Source organism: Lotus japonicus, chromosome 1 (assembly GCF_012489685.1).
Source record: "Lotus japonicus ecotype B-129 chromosome 1, LjGifu_v1.2".
NCBI classification, from domain to species: Eukaryota; Viridiplantae; Streptophyta; class Magnoliopsida; order Fabales; family Fabaceae; genus Lotus; species Lotus japonicus.
The window spans coordinates 127,548,737-127,567,379 of NC_080041.1; the positions used below are offsets into that span (position 1 = coordinate 127,548,737).

Sequence of the window (18,643 nt, forward strand, 5' to 3'; positions counted from 1 at the left end):
AAAATTTGTGCTAAAAGGTAAATATTAATATTATTATATTGAAGAAAGTCAATAAAATATTAAAGTGTAGTGTTTTTTTCAAACCAAGTATAGAAAAGATTGTGGGGTTTATTAGAGAAATTTTAAGACTTATTGGGTTGAACTAAAATAATTGTAAATTAAATTGGAGTGACGTATATGATGTGATATTATAGAGAATCACAAATAATAATATAAAATGAAGCGTAGATATTCTAATAAAAATCATGGATGAAGATGCTCTTGACACAAATTCAATTTCTTGTAATATTTGTCCAATTGATATTTTGAAAGTTGCAAAAGTCCAAAGACACCAACTTTTTTGGGTGTGGGAGCCTTGACTATGAATTTCTTTTCTACTCAAGTTTCGCCCAAGTGTGGATAACCCAATATTGGACACCGTTTGCTGATTTCATTCTAGAGATAACTTGTTAAGCCCTTTCTAAATTTAGCACCTATAATATTGTTTTATTTTTATTACACTTTGTTCTCATTGTCATGCCTGAAATTTCGATCAACTTATGGTTTTAATTGAAGGGGAAATCATCAACTAGCAAACCAATGCCTCAGAATAACAACATTAAAAGTGGTTGTGCTTGTAAACAGCATTGGTTTGCTGCATTCTTCCCTTTTCTCATCTTAGAAACCTCCATGACACATTTTTCAGATACTGTATCAAGTTTTTGGGCAATTCTTCTATTGGTTCCAATTACATAAGGAAGAAAAAATAGTATAAATATACATTTTTATTTTCATTGGTTGGTTCTCTTATGAACTTTTATTCATTTCAACAATGAATGGATTCCTCAATGCTGGCCTTTCAGAGAGAACTTTCATAGGTGAGATTCTAAAGCTGTCACAAAATTACTTTTTTGTTCAATTCATCGCGAGACATTAATTTTTGTTGAATTTTTTTTTTAATTTTTGCTAACGGAAATCTAAGCAGACATGAAAATACTTTGGTTTTGCTTTCCCTACAAAAGTTGATTAAAATTGAAATTTATTTTCTCCTTTTCTGGGTCTAACTGATTGTTGAATTCATGTTTTCCAGGTTTTGCAAAAGGTTGAGCAACATATAGGTTTGTGTAATATGGCAACCGACAATAAGGTGAAGAGCCTCCTTAGAGGCCTAAGATTCATTTCTCAGATATTTGGTATATATCATAATCCTTCCCAGCTTCTTGTAGTTAAATGTTGTATTTCTAGCAAATTTATTTTACCTTTTTTTATTCTCACATATGTAAAGTACTACTCCTATATAGAAGGAAGCAGAATGATGATTAATTAATGGGACATTCACTCATGATTTGCAGATAATAGTGAAAAAGAGCCAGAAATTGAGATTGGTAATCCCACAGATGTAAGGCATGTGGCACATATTGGATTGGATAATCGTGGTCCCACTGAAAACTCTCCCAGCTGGGTAACTCTCTATTTTCTCATTACTTTTCAATTGTTAATTAACATGTTCATACTTGCTGAAGATTAATCAATAACTATCGAGTATCTTCAGATATAAGTGAAAGTAATTTTTTTTCTCAATCCATAAAGAGCGACTTATTCATCTTTAATTTCAAAATGAGTGATGACGTATGTTTAGGCAGGTACCTTACAAGTATCTAAACATAGTCTTTAATTATTCTCTTTACTAATCACTTTCCAAAAAGTTAGAAGTGGAAAACTTTTATTGACAAGTATAACTTTTGATATATTGATAGGAAACTTTGCTATATCCTCCAAATAAATAATTTCTCTATAACATCCTCTAAAACAAAGAAAGTGAAAAGATTAACATTAATTAATATTTCACCAAATGTTGAGACAACACGTTGAAAACAAAAGGGTCGGAGGATGTTTCTCTATGGTAGCACTTGGAAACCAAACAGAACGGGACAGAACAGAACGAAACGGAACAGAACGGGATGGAACGGAACAATAATTACATGTGTTCCGTGTTTGGTAAATGCAAAATGGACAGAACAGGACCACACGATTAATTACATATATGTCCCTATCATGTTTAATGTTTGAATAATGCATAAAATAGATTAAATAAAATAACTTTTTCATATATATTATTGTGTACAAATTAACTTGAACCTTAAAAAATTATTTTTATCTTAGTTTATAATAAATTTTTTTAAGAGATTTATAAATTTATGAATAATATATGCATAAATGTTAATTATGAATATAGTTAAACGTGTAATAATTTTATAAATAATATTATTTTATTTTCCTGAAAGAAGTGTGGTACTTATCAATTTAGTTACATAAATTAAATAGTTATATTATTTCTATTTATAATTATATAAATAAATGATAAAACTCAAAATAAAAAGTTAGCAAAACAATAAAACGTAAAAATAGCGTAAACGAATTTTCTTCAAATGAACTAGAATTTGTTCTTCATATTGATATTGATATCTGATGATGAGTTGAATATATATATATATATATATATATATATATATATATATGTGCAATCTCGTTCCAGATGTTAATTGTGCAGCGAATTAGAAAAATAATAGTGATAGGAAATTATGTTTTGTGATGATGATGAAGAAAACATAAGAGTTAATTGAATTGATAACGAGATACATATAATAAATTTTGGGTCAATTTTGTCTTTTGATTGAGTGTTCTGTTCCGTTCCCTTCCGTTCCACCCTTTTTTATGGAACTAAAATGTCTCGTTCCTGAAGCCTCATGTCCTGTTCCGTTCCATCTCAAAAGCATGACAAACACAGAACAAAACCTATATGTCCCGTTCCGTTCCCATATGTATATCAAACGCTACCTATGTTTCCTCTGATTTTTTGAACGAAACAACCTTCGGATCTATTGTTTTCAATACATTGCCATTGTTGTTTGGTGGAGTATTAATTAATGTTAGCTTTCTCACTTTTTTTGTATTGTTTGGACTTTGGAGGATCTTTCAGAAAATTTGTTCGGAAGATATAACAAAGCTCATACCGACAACATTAGATACAATATTGGTGCAAATTTTACATTCTTAAAAAAAACTTTGGAGCATTATTTCATTTGTTTCAGATGAACGAGTTTAAATCTGTCCCAGGAATTTCATCTGCACCTGAAAATCACGATGGTGACAATAATTGCAAAGGGTCTGAGAATTCAAGCAAGGTCTCTGCAGGTACTACACGTTATTATGTTTTCAAGAAATACTACTAACACATTCTTTCAAAGTCTAATTTTAACATACTCATTTTGATTGATTAATTTTCTGAAAAGTTAACACATTTCTCTGACTTTTTAAATATTGTATTGATTTTTAAAATTTTTTTTTTTGAACAAAACAACCAATAACAATAGGTGTGTTAGAGCATTTCTCTAAAAAAAAATGAATTGTTGGCACTTCTCTAATGAAATGAGTGTTTGACAAGTAATAAATGAATTTAGGCATAATTACCATTTTAGCCATTATACTATAGCTTCTGTGTGGTTTTAGTATTCTTATAATTTCTTCAGCAAATTTACTCCCTCAATGTTTAAGCCCTCAATCGCTTTTATTCTATTTTAAACGCTCAAATTTTAATTTTTTAGGTGAAATCTTAAAACAATATTTTGATTAATCATTGTAAATCTTCTTCTACTCAAAATCCATCAATCAAACTATTGAATTTCACCTTTTTTTTAAATCAAAATTCCTCCGTTCTAAACTCTAATCTCATACACTATAAAATTATTCAAAATTTCTTAATTTTTCACTACATGTCTTACTTCTATGCTTTCAAACTAATATTGTATTTCATATCTATTGTAAATCCTAAAATACTTTACTAGTAAACGATGATTTAAGAAGTTTTGGTATATGAAGAATGATAAAATTACTAAATTTGCTTATTTTTTAAAATGTATAGAATTACTTAGCTCCAAAAAATTAGGGAGGCTAAAATCAACAAAATCCAATCTAAATGGATTACAAATGCGATCAAGTCTAACAAATAATTACAAACCATTTGTGACTTGTCATTCTCTTATATCATAGAGCTTACTATATCATAAGTTATGAGTGTTTATCTATAATCTTATTTGAAAAACTTATATTAAAATAAGTTTAAAAGAACTTATAGTAGATCATAAATTCGTTTTATAGGATTTAACTAATTTTTTGTTTAAGTACTCCTTATTCAAGTTCAAGTAAGTTTGGAAAAAACACTTTTAAATGCCCTCTAATTCTTCACCAATCTAACAAGTTGGTTTGGCTTTTTAACTCTCTTTTTCTTTTGTTGAAATTATTCCTACACAGATTCAAGGTCTATGAATTCTCAAGGTCAAGAGAAAGACTCAACTGAGTTGCCTAAAACATCTAGGCGGCACTCAAATTCCAAAATGAACATAATAGAGTCCCAAGCAAAGGAAAAATCAGATAGGCCAAAGCATACAAAAAGGTCATCCAAACATTCACAACCCAATAGTGATTCAGATTATATCCAACTCCAAGGTAGTGGGGAATTGCCACCTACAGGCCTGCCAGAAAGCCCAAAAAAGGGTCGATCAAAGAAGACCAAAGATGCTTCCGGTGGTGGTGACTCGTCCAAAACGAGATCAAAACCCCATTCTAGGGAGCTCAACTCCAATGAAGGGTCTCATTCTAGATCAAGTTCCAAATCTAGGAACAAAAATAGGGCTAATGAAGAAGATGAACAAGTTGAGAGAAGCAACATGAATTCAATGCAGACAAACCAATAAAGATGTATTCACACCCAATACACTCACACATAATAGAGAGAAATGAAAAATATGATTTGTGATGTGATACAAAAAGAAAAGAGTTAAGGAAAAAAAAATGAGTGAAAAAAATGTGATTATAAATATATCAAAACCCACCACCGACAAACCAAGGGTTCATAGCAGTCAATCATATCTAACCCAACTAAATTGTAAACCACAGTCACCAATGAAAGGAGAGATCTAGTGAAGAAATATTGAGAAGTCACTCAAACATGAATAATTTTATAATTGGAAATTTGAATGTTTATAACATTGCTTAGTTAGTAATTGAAAATAGAACATTACCTAGCCTCACCCCCCCTAAAAAATTGTGTAATACATCTTAGTGTTTTACTTTTCTTCAATTATAAATGTACATGTATGTATTCATGTAGTTAATGTTACTAAGGTATTAAACTATCAATTCTCCGAGTGTGTTTGAAAAAAAAAATCACCAGACTCTTACTTGTCTTTTTAAGTTAAGGAGTGTCTTTTGCTTTGTCGTTCTTTTGATTATGTGAATTTTTCTTTTATCCGGCTCTCTAATAATATAGTTGCAAACCATTTAACCAGAAATGCCTCCTATTTCGCCGGTTTAATGTGGATAGAGGAAATTCCCCGAAAGCTTTTTCTTTTGTAACTTCTGTCATTTCAGCCTATGTGCCAGTTCCAGTTTAATACAATTGCAGAAAACTTTAAAACATAAACGAGTTCAAGGGTAGTATGAGCGCTATTTCACAGAAGGAGTAAGAAAACAGATAGGGTTATGTTAGTCCAATCACTCTCCAACCCTCTCCATATTAAGGAAATTAATGTCAAATGTTTTTTCACAAGTGTGAAAGGCACCGACACTTCACACCTTAAAAATGTTTGTAAAATCATTTCATTAAACTTAATGCAAATGGTTAATGGTCAAATTAGTTCATGAGTTTATACGCGAGTTTAATCTTAGTTCCTCTGGCGAAAAATGACGTTTAGTGACAGTTATTTATACAGTTACTTACGGTTTTTTACTGTCATTAAACACCATTTTTCGTTAGAGGAACTAAAATTCAAAAACTCTCATTTCTACTATTCTAATCCAGGTAATACAAGGTGACTATAGTGGTGGTAGGTTATGCATAGAGATAGTGGTGGTGGAGCACCCAATGGCAACTAAGGATGTCTTTTCTAAATAAAATAAAAAAAAACTAAGGATGTAAATGAGTCGAGTTAGAAATGGTCATCAAATTGCTTATTTATTTTGAAATATATTTAAATTATTTTATATATACAAATTTAAAGATAAAAATAAGAAAATAAAATTTGATGAAATTGAAATTGATAGAGTTTATAATTTTATGACAAATAGATGTTGTGACTAAACCAAAAAAAAAAGTGAGAAAAGTGAAAGTGATAAGTAACAAAAGTATATAAAGAAACATGAAAATTAGGATTAGCAAAGTTCAAAGGAAGACGAAGCAGGAACAACAACATCGTTGTTTTGTTCTGTAACTCCCCTTGACGACGAAGACTTCCTTCGACGCTCATCCATCGCCATGAACCTCTTCTCTAAGAAACCCACCGCCAAAGGTTCTTCTTCTTCTTGTTCTTGTTGTTGTTGTTGTTTCGCTTATTCAATTACCCTTACGTTTTTTCAATACGCTTCCAACGATTGTTCAATTCAATGACCCTGTTTTTTAATTCACTGCAGAGGCTCTTCGTGAGAGTAAACGGGAAATGGCTAACGCTACCAGAGGTAATCAATAGCTTCAATTAGCTTCAGAAAAATCCACACCCCATCAATTATTTTTCAATTTTCATAGCTCAAAATCAATTCACCTCTCAATTTAGTTTGGTTTATTGTCAGATTAAGTTAAATTTGTGACATAATCAAATTTTGATTAATTTTTTTATTGTTTTTTATATATATGTATGTAATTCTCCAGGTATAGAGAGGGAAATTGGATCATTACAATTGGAAGTATGTCAAACAGTTACTTGAGGCTGATCATTTTCTTATTCAATTTTTGTTGTCATTTATAAGTATATATCAAATCGAGGGGATTAGTCCCATAGCTGACGGCTGTGGGGATACCTTGGTGCAACAAAAAGAGGTATATATCTAATCTAATATTGGTTGTTTGTGTTATTAGGAAAAAAAGCTAGTTGCTGAGATAAAGAGAACTGCTAAAACAGGAAATGAGGTATGATTTGCATTTGTTCATTCATATTCATAGGTTTCTTTGCTCCTGATATTATGCAGACTTGAGGAGGTGTCAACTTGGTATGCTTGCTGGCTGGAGTTTATGACTAGATGTTTTTCTCTGCCCGTGTATTTTCCAGGCAGCGACTAAAACTCTAGCCCGCCAGCTTGTCAGGCTTAGGCAGCAGATTGCTAATCTTCAAGGTAGTCGAGCTCAGATGAGAGGCATTGCGACTCACACGCAGGTTGATTGTTGAAGCCTTTGTTTTTGTGATGTGTGTGTGTGCACAGGCGTGTTTGTATGTTTGAGTACTAGTTTTTAAGCAGGTACTTGCTTTATGCTCCTTTGTTTTAGCTGTGTGTGCTTGTCATTTCATGCAGGCAATGCATGCCCATTCTTCTGTTGCTGTTGGTATGAAAGGCGCTAGTAAGGCAATGGCAGCAATGAATAAGGTATCACTTTCAATCTTATATTTTAAATATATTTCTTGGTCACGCATATTAGATTTATTCCAAAATTTTAGATTGGGCCATGATAGCAACATTTTGTTTAGGGGACAACATTTTTGTGATTTTTCAGACATTGTTACTGAGCGTGTGTGCGCTTTTTGATTTTTATTCATCTAGTGGTGTGCTAGTTTGTACAAGGCTCGTGGGCTGGGTCAAGTTGATGTTTAGGGGTTTCTGTGGGATCTGTGAGATTGTGAAGTTTCCACGGAATAGTTGACAGAGATTGTTCTTCTGCTAAATATTGTGGAAGATAATCAAGATATTTCTTTCCTCCATCCCTCCTCATCATATGCACACAAAAAGGGGGGAAATTTAGAAAAAAAATTGAAAGTGTGGATATATCCATTGTTGAGGAGAAACTAAAACAAAAAAATGCTGTATCACAAAAGCAGCAACAATATCGCTGTTCTTAAACAAAACATTGACATTGGAGTCCATTGTTAAATTTAAGCACCTTTTTAAATCTCTTTCCATTTTGCTAAATTAGAAGATTCATTGCAGCAAATGGATCCGGCAAAGCAAGCCAAAGTTATGCTGGAATTCCAGAAACAATCAACGCAGATGGATATGACTGTAAGATGATGCTTCAGTTTTGTTAATTTTATATATTGGAGAAAATGGAAAACCATTTTTGTTTCCTCTGCTTTTGAAATTTAATAGTATGTGTTTTTCTGTGCAGACTGAAATGATGTCAGATGCCATAGATGATGCAATAGACAATGATGAAGCTGAAGAGGAGACTGATGAGCTGACAAACCAGGTACTCTTTAAATTACCTTTTATCGCTACTTCTTTTTTTTTAAAAAAAAATTGATGCTGCAACTTTGTAGGGCTTTCATTTAACATTGCCAATTTATTTCACATGAAGAACAAACATGTGTATCTTGTATCACTATATCTAAGGATTAGCAGTCCTTGGAATCATAGGTCCAATTTTGGCTATATTAACTTCAGCAATAACTCCCTTGTGGCACTTGAGAGTGAACAACAACCACCCCAAGTCTTATCTCACTAAATTGAGTCCGCTAAATGGGTCAATTAACACCATTGGGCTAATCCCTAATCTGGTGGAGATAGTTAAGGGACTGATAATCAATGCAGAGCTTAGGATTCCCTCATAGCCTTGAAATTTGAAAATATAAAAATAATATCAAGAGAAGGGTGTTGCTTTTTATGGCTTAGTTTACAAGGTATAGCAGGAATGATTTCAGATCACGTAGAGTAACTAGTCTATATAAGCAAAATTCAAGATCTTATTGTTTGGGGATGACATTAGCTTTTGAAATTACAAAAAGAAACTGATAGAAAATTTATTTAACCTTTTTTTTTTGCAGGTTCTTGATGAAATTGGTGTGGATGTTGCCTCACAGGTAGGAATAATCTGCTGTTACTCTTTTGACTCCTAACATCTGTCATTGCATTTGCACAACCTAATATGTATTTTCTTTGAACTCTTTTGCAGTTATCAACAGCTCCCAAAGGGAGAGTTTCAACAAAGAATACTGAAAACGTCAGCAGGTATGCCCTGTCTAGTTATTTCCTTATTTGAAAAATAAAAAGAAGAAAAAGAAAGTTGAGAAAAAGGAAAATATGAAATTCTGTACAAGTCATGAAGAAGTTGGCTCATTAAAAGAGTGAAAACTTCTTTAACTTTGTAAGTTTGTTTGACCTTGGATATTTTATGTCATTGCAGCTCTGGCATTGATGACCTTGAGAAGCGTTTGGCGGCTCTTAGAAACCCATAAATCTTACCTGAGATTTTGATTCTTGATCTCACAGTTTCTAAACTAAAATTCTTTGCTGCACTATTTTTTTCTTGGGATTTCAAATGTTGTGTTGAGTGTGTGTATATATCATGTATGAATAATTATATATTAAATTTTCTCAGATGGACAAATTATTTATAAAAAATATGGAGTTGGGTACTTGAAGAGTAAAATAACTTTGAACTATATATGTAGTTTGGTGCTGCTATTTTAAGCAAAGGTAGAATGATAGTAGTAGATTGCACATTCATTCATGTCTAAATTTGTCACTATTTTTGTGTTTTCTTTGTCTTTGAATTTAAGAATGATTGTTTGATTCATTTGGGAATGAGATTGCGTGTTGATACTTTTCGACAACACCCGTGGTTCATAAAAATGATAATTTATAAATGAGAACATTAGGCCTTGTATTATCAAGGCTTCTTTTAGAAACCAAGGCTTGCTTGTTAATAAATTGAGCAAATTCTGGAATAACAGTTTGTGACATGAAATACTAGCATCCGTTGTGTCCATACTCCATAGTTTACATTTGGTCCATTGTTGTTATATAAAATGTTTATACTTAAATAAAGTATTACAAACTTTAAGTATGATTAGGCTTAAGAACCTAAATAAGTTGAATCATCGTTAATTGTTTGATTCTTCTATTGCAAAATTGGTCCTTAGTTGTTAACTGCTGCTAGAGTCAAATTGGGCAGGGAAGAAAGAGTCTGAGGTCGGGTCATGCACATTTAAGATAAAATATATAATCTTAACATGTTTATTTTAAATATTGCTCTACAAATATATTTTATCAGTTAAATAGGTAAGAATATAAGTGTAGTTGCAAAAAATAACCATTAATTTTTTTAATCAAACCAAATTACTCTTCTAACATAATACTTGAACTTGGCATCTTTTACTCACCAGTTACCTCTAGATTTAACTTTGGTTTAAAATACTTAAATCATGAAGGGAATCTACGATGCTTTACCGCTTAAAATGAGTCTATCTGACTTGAACGTGATTATTTCACTACATGTACTCTAAACAAAAAAGTGAACCTAAGGTGTGATTTGGTATGGTAGCTCAATTCGTAGTTGAACCAATCCTACAATCATTCTCAACTAAATTTTCAAAGAAAAATCAGCCAAAGTAGAGAAATAACACATGTGGAACTTTAATTCAAATGCTAATATAACTTATTTTATATTACTTTTTTTAATGAACTATGCACCCCAAAAAAAAAGTTTTTTAATGAACTATGCACCAAAATAAAGTTTTATAATGAACTATGCACTAAAAAAATTAATTAACTAGTTTTAGGTTAAAATTTTATTTTAAAGTGTTTTAATTATACCTGCCAACACATCAAATTTCCAAAACATAAACCCCCTATAGCAAGTTATACATGGTTCTCAGTTTGCCAATATCCAACATGTGAGCATGGATTGGAAAAGAAATGGATAATGGAAGGTCTCAAGCAGAATTCTAACTTCTCAATAATTCCATTTTCAACACATAGGTAAATCGTGAACAAACAATAACAATTGTATCATAAACTACAACTCTTGGTTTCATCTAATATTTTTTTCAGGAAAAAGGTAAACACATTTATCTAGTAAAAAAAATTAACCAGAAAAAAGAACCCTGATTGAGTTCTCTGGAGCATGTTTTAGGAACATGTTACAGCAGCTGAGATATCACCTTCACAAGACTCTGGGGGGTAGAAAAAAGTCCACCTTGGTCCAGTTGTCAGGAAGTGAAGTTGATCATGGAACATGACTCCACAATGCTTGTTAATTCAGTAATATACATGGAACATGACTCCACAGTGCTTGAGATCGTTTTTGCGTAAACAGTGACATGCACGTTAGAATTTGGAAAATGTCTTCTGAAGAATGAAACTGGATACACTTGTTATTACTTCCTGATAGAGAGGAGCTCAAAACTCCTCAGAGGATCATCACGATTGCCTCGCGTGGATCCAGAGCGCACGAAAGTTGGCTGTTTGGCCTCATACGAGGGTTGATTTCTATGTGTTGCGGATGGGCGGCTACCGCTTGAGGTTAGTCGGCCAGTACGACTGTCAGTATGATCGGCTGAGGAACTTGGCCTGGTTGATGATGAGATTACGGGTCTTCTTGAGCTGCTGCCATATCGAGAGGAACTGCGTCCCTTCTCTTGATCATGATACTGAATAGACAAGGTAAAACTAAACGTAAGAATCATTCAGTAGAGAATATGAACAAATATTCATAGGTTTCAGCCATGAGGAAAACAGGAAAAGAGAAAGGTAAAGAAAGGGTGTAAAAGCAAATGATAGAGACTGACATTTATTGGATCAAATTTTCTTTCATCAAAATCAAATATATCATCCAAAAGCTACTCACATAAGCTTATTCTCAGAATTGATTTTTGCTCTAGAATTGTAGAAGGATTTCAAAACATGCACTTAGTTTTAGAATCAAACCATACAAATAAAATAGTAACAAAATCATCAATCATCAGGACGAACAGCAATATCATCATTTAAAAAACTTCAACAATCCCTCCTACCCCCTTTACTTCTCTTATTCATGCTTAAAATATTGATTTGTTGCTGTTGTGATTTTTACACCTTTCAATTTTTCATTTTGATTATTGTTTTGTTAGGACTTAGTGTGGGGAATCTACCTGCAATTGTTTACAAAAGAAAAAGAGACCCAATCACACACTTAAATCTCATTGAAGTGACTAACAGACAAGGAAAATCAAGCCAGAGTTTCAAATCAACATTCGGCGGCAAACATGGGTATTGAAAGTATATGTATAAATTAACAAAAATAAATATAATTAAAATAAAACTCATTCCCTTAACCGAAGTTGTTACCTAAAATGTTTAGCTCAAATTCATGCATTACAGAAAAATGTAAACTGATTCATTTTCTAACAGGCACCTTTAACCAAGGATTTCTTTCAGACAGTTTATAGTATGCAGAATCTTCACAACAAAATATTTAGATAAACAATACTCTTCTTATGGGAAAACTTTATCTTATAAGTGATTATTCAATATTCATAGATTTATATTGTTAGAAAAATTCTTTTACCGGATCCTTGTGTACAGCTACATCCTCAAAACTCCTATGCTTGGAATGATCACGACGAGGACTAGAACTTGTTGGGTTCCTCCGCGAGAATGCTTCAACAGCACCAGATAGCTTCTCTCGAATCTCTTTCCCAACTGAAAGAAGCAATTGAACAACTGATGATTACATGAAAACAAAGCTCGGAAAAGCACCGCATTTTGATCACTATTGATGTCAGCAATGAAAATCACTAGTAGGATAACAAATTTTATCATTTTATTTGACCAAAAGAGAGCGAACCTGAAATCTTTTCTGGCTTTTGTACAGATGGTCCTGCATGCATAGCTGCCTTGCCACTGTCATGCTGTTATTAGAACAAATACCGTAAGTGACCTCTACTCGAAGAGGAATGTTAGCAACATACTCTCCAAAACACTCTATGTGATTGGTTTATTATTTAAATTTTCAAAAATAATTAAAAAGTGAGGCAAATATGTTGACCTATTAAAAGATAAACCATCACATGGGATGTGTTGAAGTGAATGTTTAAAAGAGTGCGTTGATATCATTTCTCCAACTAGTATGCAAAACCCAAACAAGATATGAAAATGAAAGTACTAACCCGTCCTCTGGAGCTGCCACCAATCTGCGGATACTTCAAAACAGTCCAGTCAAAAACATAGTCAAATTGATAACCTGCAGCATTTTGTCATATTATTTAACACGTTAGGTTTCTAAAAAAATGTATGTAATGCTACTGCAAAAATTAGATATCTTGTGTAGCAGACCTTCTCGAATAAATAAATCTCGAAAAAGCCTCTTTAAATATGAATAGTCAGGCTTGTCCTCAAACCGCAATGATCGGCAGTAGTGGAAATATGATACAAACTCTGAAGGATATGATTTGCAGAGCACCTGTTATACAAGCACAAAATTAACAAAAAAGCAACAGGACCAAGGAACTTGAGAACTGAAACAGAAAAAGGAAAGAATGGCAAAATGTACGAAGTTATGCCAACTGTGGAATGCAAAGAATAAATCAACCTCAGCATTTAGCTTTTCGTAGCACCCAATATTAGTAATTAGTAAATCTAGTTCTAACAAACAACAGAAACATGCAATTTGGCTTGTTCAAGTATTCACATGTAGAGTACTACAAACTATTTAGGACCAGCTCTCAGGACAGGCCTGTCTATGTCTTCTAAACCTCTAGGGTATCATAAATTCATGACAAAATACAGATCATGCCAATTAAAATCCAAGCAAATGCAAAGCATCAAACTCTAGATCCAGAGGGAATATTTTGTTGCTCCAAAACCTCATCATCTTAGCTAGTCATAATACCTCTATGGGAGTTGACATCTTCTTCTCACTGATTTTATCATATTTTTGTTTTTTGGTTCCAGCTTTCAGTCCCTGCCAAGGAAGACTGAAAACAAAAACAGTACAGTGAAAGGAGATAGTAAGAATATTATCATAAAAATATCCAAATCTAGGAGGGGGTAAATAAGATGTGTCTAACAAGTATCTAACCTTCCTCTTAAGAAGTACATGAGCACATAACCAAGAGATTCCAGATCATCCCTTCTGCTTTGTTCTGCCAGCACAATAAAGTTAAATTAAAAAACAAAAGTTTTATAATTATTAGTTGTCTACACAAAAAGGAATGAACTACCACACCATAATACCCACCAATTCCAAGATGAGTATTGACACTTGCATAACGAGCTGTGCCAGTAAGGTTCTTGTTTTCCCTATGCAAGAAAGGAAGCAAGCTTTTCATAACAAAAGAAATATAATTTACAAAAGCTAAGGGGTAGAACTATAATCGGTTTAAAATGAAAGGACATTTTTAAAGAGTATTTGACATCAGAATGAGAAAACAGACAAGAAGCAACCAGAAACCAAAATATAGATTACAGGTCCTTGACCATTTTTGCTGCATTACGGAAATTATGGTTCACAGATTGTATTAAATATCAGTTCACATTTGTGCTAAACAAGCATGATTGGGCACAACCACACTTACGATAAATCACAGTTATATAAATTATAATTATTAGTTTTATTATTGAAGTAGTAATAGAACTATAGAAGTAGTATAGTAGTTGTGGTTGTTATTATTATTATCATAGTAAATGATACTAATACTAATATTATATCCACTTGAAAAATGGCCCAACCTATTAAAGTGATGAAAATACTTAAATCCAAGGAAGACATGAAAATAATAAGGCAACCAAAGGTTGGGTTTGCCGAAGTGTTATTTACGGTGTGTTTGGGCAAACAGCTTAATTAAGTGACCATATATATAACATAGTTATCGGTCGCGGCGCTATCGCGCGGTCGCTCGCCGCGATTCTGAAGCCGTCGCGTCGCGGAACGCCGCCGCAAATCGCGGCCTTGTCGCACCAGATCGCGGCGCCACAAGAAGAAGATAAGGTGAAGGTGTGGAAAAACCTAAATTGCCCTTGAAATTTTATAATTAGGTTGCACTTTGAGGGCATTTTTGGGATTTTGTCATAAATAAATGAAACGCACGTTTCATCTCTCTCACTATTCATCTTCTTCTGCGACCAGAACCCATGGCCACTGTGCGATCTCCTTCAGCCACCTTCAATCAGCAACCATGGCCACCTCTCGACCTCCGACAAGCACCGTCCAACTTCCGGCGAACTCTGTGCGGTGACTTTCAGCCTATCTCCGGCGACCAGTGCCCCTGTTTCCCTTGAGCCTCTGTTCTGCTCTGTTTTTTTTTTCTATTCCTCTATTTTTATTTCCTTTCTTTTCCTCTTTAATTTTCTACTATTAATTATATATGAAAAATCAAAATAGCGGCCATCCCGCTATGCACTATCCCGCTATCCCACTTTTGGGGTCGGCCGCTCCGCGCCGCTATCCGGGATTGACTACTATGATATATAAGCACTTATACATTAAGCTAATTTAAGAAGCTTACTGAAATAAGCTCGAAATAGCTTATAAGTAGGTAGATGTGCTTATTCATAAGCCAATATGAGAAGCTTATGAAAATCAGCTCAAATCACTTTATAGGTAGGTCATAAGCATACCCATACACTTGCATAAGCGCTTATGCTATAAGATAAGCCAAGTTAAGCTCTTTCAAACGCAACCTTACCACATCTTAAAATCCTGAAATAATGGTGAAAATTTTACCTGTATGGGATGTGCCTATGAGTCTGAAGATCCCTATACTTTTTTGCAAGGCCAAAGTCAATGGCGTAGACCTGAAATGAGGTACCCAACACAATTTAAATATATTTAAAAGAACTGGATTTTGCATGTTCAACTGGAATATTTCTCATCAGAATCTATAAATAATTTATTTTAGTGGCAGCAAAGAAGAGGAATCCATCACAATAGAATAGAAGAAAAAGATTGGGAAACAAGAAATGCTACTAGAACATCCATCCAGCAGACAAGATAAAGAGCCATAGGAAGTGTGTTTACTTAAAATGCAGCCTAATCACTTTTGTATAAACCCCCTGTGAGTTTCAAGTTGGAAAAGTAGTCATGGAATGCCAAGAGCTGGGGCAGGAAGAGGTCTGAGGTACCACCTCATGGGTTTTGTTGTAGATAAATGACTCTTGAACATTCACTTATCATTATTAGGCCTAAGCCCATTGAGTATCAAACAGTACAACATATAATAACCTATCAGGTGGTTCGTCACAGTTTTTCAATTGACTACAGCATTTTTATTTGGTTCTTCGCCCATCTTAGCTAAGATACACATTTTATTTTCTGTTATTGTTTCGTAAACAAATTAGTATTATTATCATTTTTGTGACATCTCTTGACACTTTCAAGAAGAATTCCATTCTATTGGAGATACGTACTTTAGTGGTATTGCGCTATTTGAAATTTGAATTGCTAAATGCTTTTTTTGACATGAGCTAACTGAAGTGCGTGATTCATTTACATTCAGGTGAAAAAACAATGAATTAACAACCACAAACTTCCATAAATGAGTAATAAAAATAAAAGGCCAAAAAAAGAAGAAACAGGAAAAATGGAAAGATAACATTTTCAATATACCTGGTTTGCTTTACGTCCTAGGCCCATTAAAAAATTGTCTGGCTTTATGTCACGGTGAAGGAAACCTCTTGAATGCATATATTCAACTCTGTTAATCTGAACAATAAGCAAGTCAAACATCAGTATCACAAAAATGTACTTTATTTGATATTAGTTGCCATGTTCACTTACTAATTGATCAGCAAGCATCAAGACTGACTTCAATGTTAACTTCCGGTTGCAATAATTGAACAAATCTTCTAGACTTGGTCCAAGAAGGTCAATTGCCATGATATTGTAGTCTCCCTCAACTCCAAACCACTTGAGATGGGGAATCCCAGCTTCAATAAGGAACAAAGTTGGATTACTCAAAAAGGAAGCATGTTCAATTGTTCTCTGAGACTTTTCAGTTTTAAATTTTCTTCAAGGGCGGCACAGCTTAAGACTAATGGTTATGATTACACAAACCAAATGCATTAATCAGGCTATCCTCCAGACTCAAGAAAACAAAGCATAGACTCGTACACATACAAAGGATGGAGAAGCAGTTTCAATTTGTAGCAATAGATAGTAGCCAATATGTTTAGTATTGAAAACACTAAAAAGATATATAGGCTTACTTCCTCCTTGAAGAAGCATATACAATTTTGACTCATAGTGAAGCTGTGGATGCTTGGTCTTCACAGGTTCCTGGAAAAATTTCAGGGGCATGGCATAATGATTAAGAATTAAAAACACAGAATATCATGAGCAGACTAATTTCATTAACTAGTATGAAAGAGGACAGCAAAAGAATATAGTCATAACATGGATAAAATAATACAGAACGCTTCAACTTCTGAAGTGATAATGTCTACTGCATGAAATTCTAAAACATTACAATTGCCGCAAAACATTTATAGTCTAAAAACATGTTCCTCAGGGAAAATCAAAGTGGTTTCATCATATATGCACATCAAAGATATTAAAAATGCAATCAGAAACAGGAACACAATAATCGATCACTAGAAATTCATAAACTAATTCAATAATGAATCATTTTGCCTCTTCTACACATAAATAAGAGTTGAAAACTTAAAGAGAACTTAACATACCAACTTGACAGCCACCTCCTCTCCAGTTTGTACATTAACAGCTGACACAAAGGATAAAAGGAATATGTTAACAACTACATAACAATATAAGATAATGTCCCTAAACAAATATTACAAAAAATTAATTTGGAAAAGCAAAAAAAAAAAAGAGGAAGAAACATGTACATACCAATATAAAGTTCCCCAAAAGACCCACTTCCAATTTTCCTTCCCAATTTAAACTTCCCAGCAATCACATGATCCATCATAAGATGACCTTAAAAATCCCAATACCCAGAAACTTCAACAAGCTTTTTTCTGCTCAGATTTGTTCCCAATTCAGCACCTAATTGTGCAAAAAGGGGTTCAAGCAGGCCAAAAATCCAACCTTTATTGAAAAATCCACTCAAATCCAATGAGATTTCCAAACCTACTCATCCAATTAGCTGTGAAACGGTGATATGTTGCAAATCCAGGAAAAGGGCAAATAAAAAAGAACTCCAAAGAATTTGTAACATACCCAGAAATAAAGGTGGGATTTTTATTGTTCAAATACAACACCACCTTCTACAGCTACATTCCCATGGAACAATTGACCCCAATCAATCACCCCAGATGAAGAATTGAAGCCCTAATTTCGTGAGAACATGACCGCATTGACCCCAGAAAACAAAAAGGAAATGGGTATCACCAACAAACCAAAAAATTGAAACTTTCTATAAAATAATTATAAAAAAAGAAGGAAAAAGAACAAGAAGAAGAAGAGATTGAGGAGCATGTGCTGAACCAGGTAGGAACAAGAATCAAAAGTTTACGACTTTGGAGAGAGAGAGAGAGAGAGATGAGGAGGGTGGAGCTGGCAAGAGATTATAGTATTTGTTGGTGTGTTTTGGTTGTATTTTAAAGTAGTTGTTATTGAATAAATTAAAGGCTTAATTCCATTTTGGGTCCCTGATGTTTTAAAAATGAGCGATTGGGGCCCCCCGTGTTTAAACATAGCGGTCAGGCACCCCAACGTTTCAAAAACGTGCGTTTCAGACCCTTCTGTTAAGTACCGTTAGTTTGACCAAACGGAGCCAGTGACGTGGAATTTCTTTTTCATTTTAACATTATATTTTTTACCAAAAAATTCCCCCCCAATTCACCAACCCGATTCCCCCCAATTTTAACCCTAATTTCATCCTAATTTAGCAAACCATGGAATCGTCACCCCTCACCCTCAACTCTCTGAACAACTTCTTCAGCAAAACCAACAAGATTTAACTGA

The 18,643-nt window shown here is 33.5% G+C and overlaps 3 protein-coding genes across 4 annotated transcripts; 2 read left to right on the forward strand and 1 right to left on the reverse strand.

The window, feature by feature from the left end:
- Window positions 1–560: 560 nt before the first annotated feature.
- Window positions 561–6,047, forward strand: LOC130730517 (CRIB domain-containing protein RIC6-like). Its single transcript, XM_057582546.1, has 5 exons — window positions 561–857; window positions 1,070–1,172; window positions 1,332–1,441; window positions 3,072–3,174; window positions 4,291–6,047. The coding sequence occupies exons 2-5, from the start codon at window positions 1,109–1,111 to the stop codon at window positions 4,731–4,733; spliced, it is 720 nt and encodes a 239-aa protein (XP_057438529.1). The 5' UTR covers window positions 561–857; window positions 1,070–1,108; the 3' UTR covers window positions 4,734–6,047.
- Window positions 6,048–6,169: 122 nt separating this feature from the next.
- Window positions 6,170–9,374, forward strand: LOC130730518 (vacuolar protein sorting-associated protein 2 homolog 3). Its single transcript, XM_057582547.1, has 11 exons — window positions 6,170–6,326; window positions 6,448–6,492; window positions 6,683–6,717; window positions 6,890–6,940; window positions 7,080–7,184; window positions 7,321–7,392; window positions 7,951–8,022; window positions 8,129–8,209; window positions 8,784–8,819; window positions 8,912–8,967; window positions 9,143–9,374. The coding sequence occupies exons 1-11, from the start codon at window positions 6,293–6,295 to the stop codon at window positions 9,192–9,194; spliced, it is 639 nt and encodes a 212-aa protein (XP_057438530.1). The 5' UTR covers window positions 6,170–6,292; the 3' UTR covers window positions 9,195–9,374.
- A 1,306-nt stretch (window positions 9,375–10,680) lies between these two features.
- Window positions 10,681–18,246, reverse strand: LOC130730520 (casein kinase 1-like protein 6). Of its 2 annotated transcripts, none has more exons than XM_057582548.1 (15): window positions 17,897–18,246; window positions 17,567–17,722; window positions 17,398–17,438; window positions 16,924–16,993; window positions 16,496–16,644; window positions 16,325–16,420; window positions 15,443–15,513; window positions 13,958–14,019; window positions 13,799–13,862; window positions 13,610–13,694; window positions 13,054–13,180; window positions 12,888–12,961; window positions 12,566–12,629; window positions 12,287–12,420; window positions 10,681–11,390 (listed from the first exon to the last, which is right to left on the reverse strand). In XM_057582548.1, exons 2-15 carry the CDS (start codon window positions 17,643–17,645, stop codon window positions 11,118–11,120), a joined length of 1,389 nt encoding a protein of 462 aa, XP_057438531.1. In that variant the 5' UTR covers window positions 17,646–17,722; window positions 17,897–18,246; the 3' UTR covers window positions 10,681–11,117. The 2 variants fall into 2 exon arrangements, with proteins under 2 accessions (XP_057438531.1, XP_057438532.1); XM_057582549.1 differs by having other exon boundaries at window positions 17,567–17,822.
- Between the last annotated feature and the right edge of the window lie 397 nt (window positions 18,247–18,643).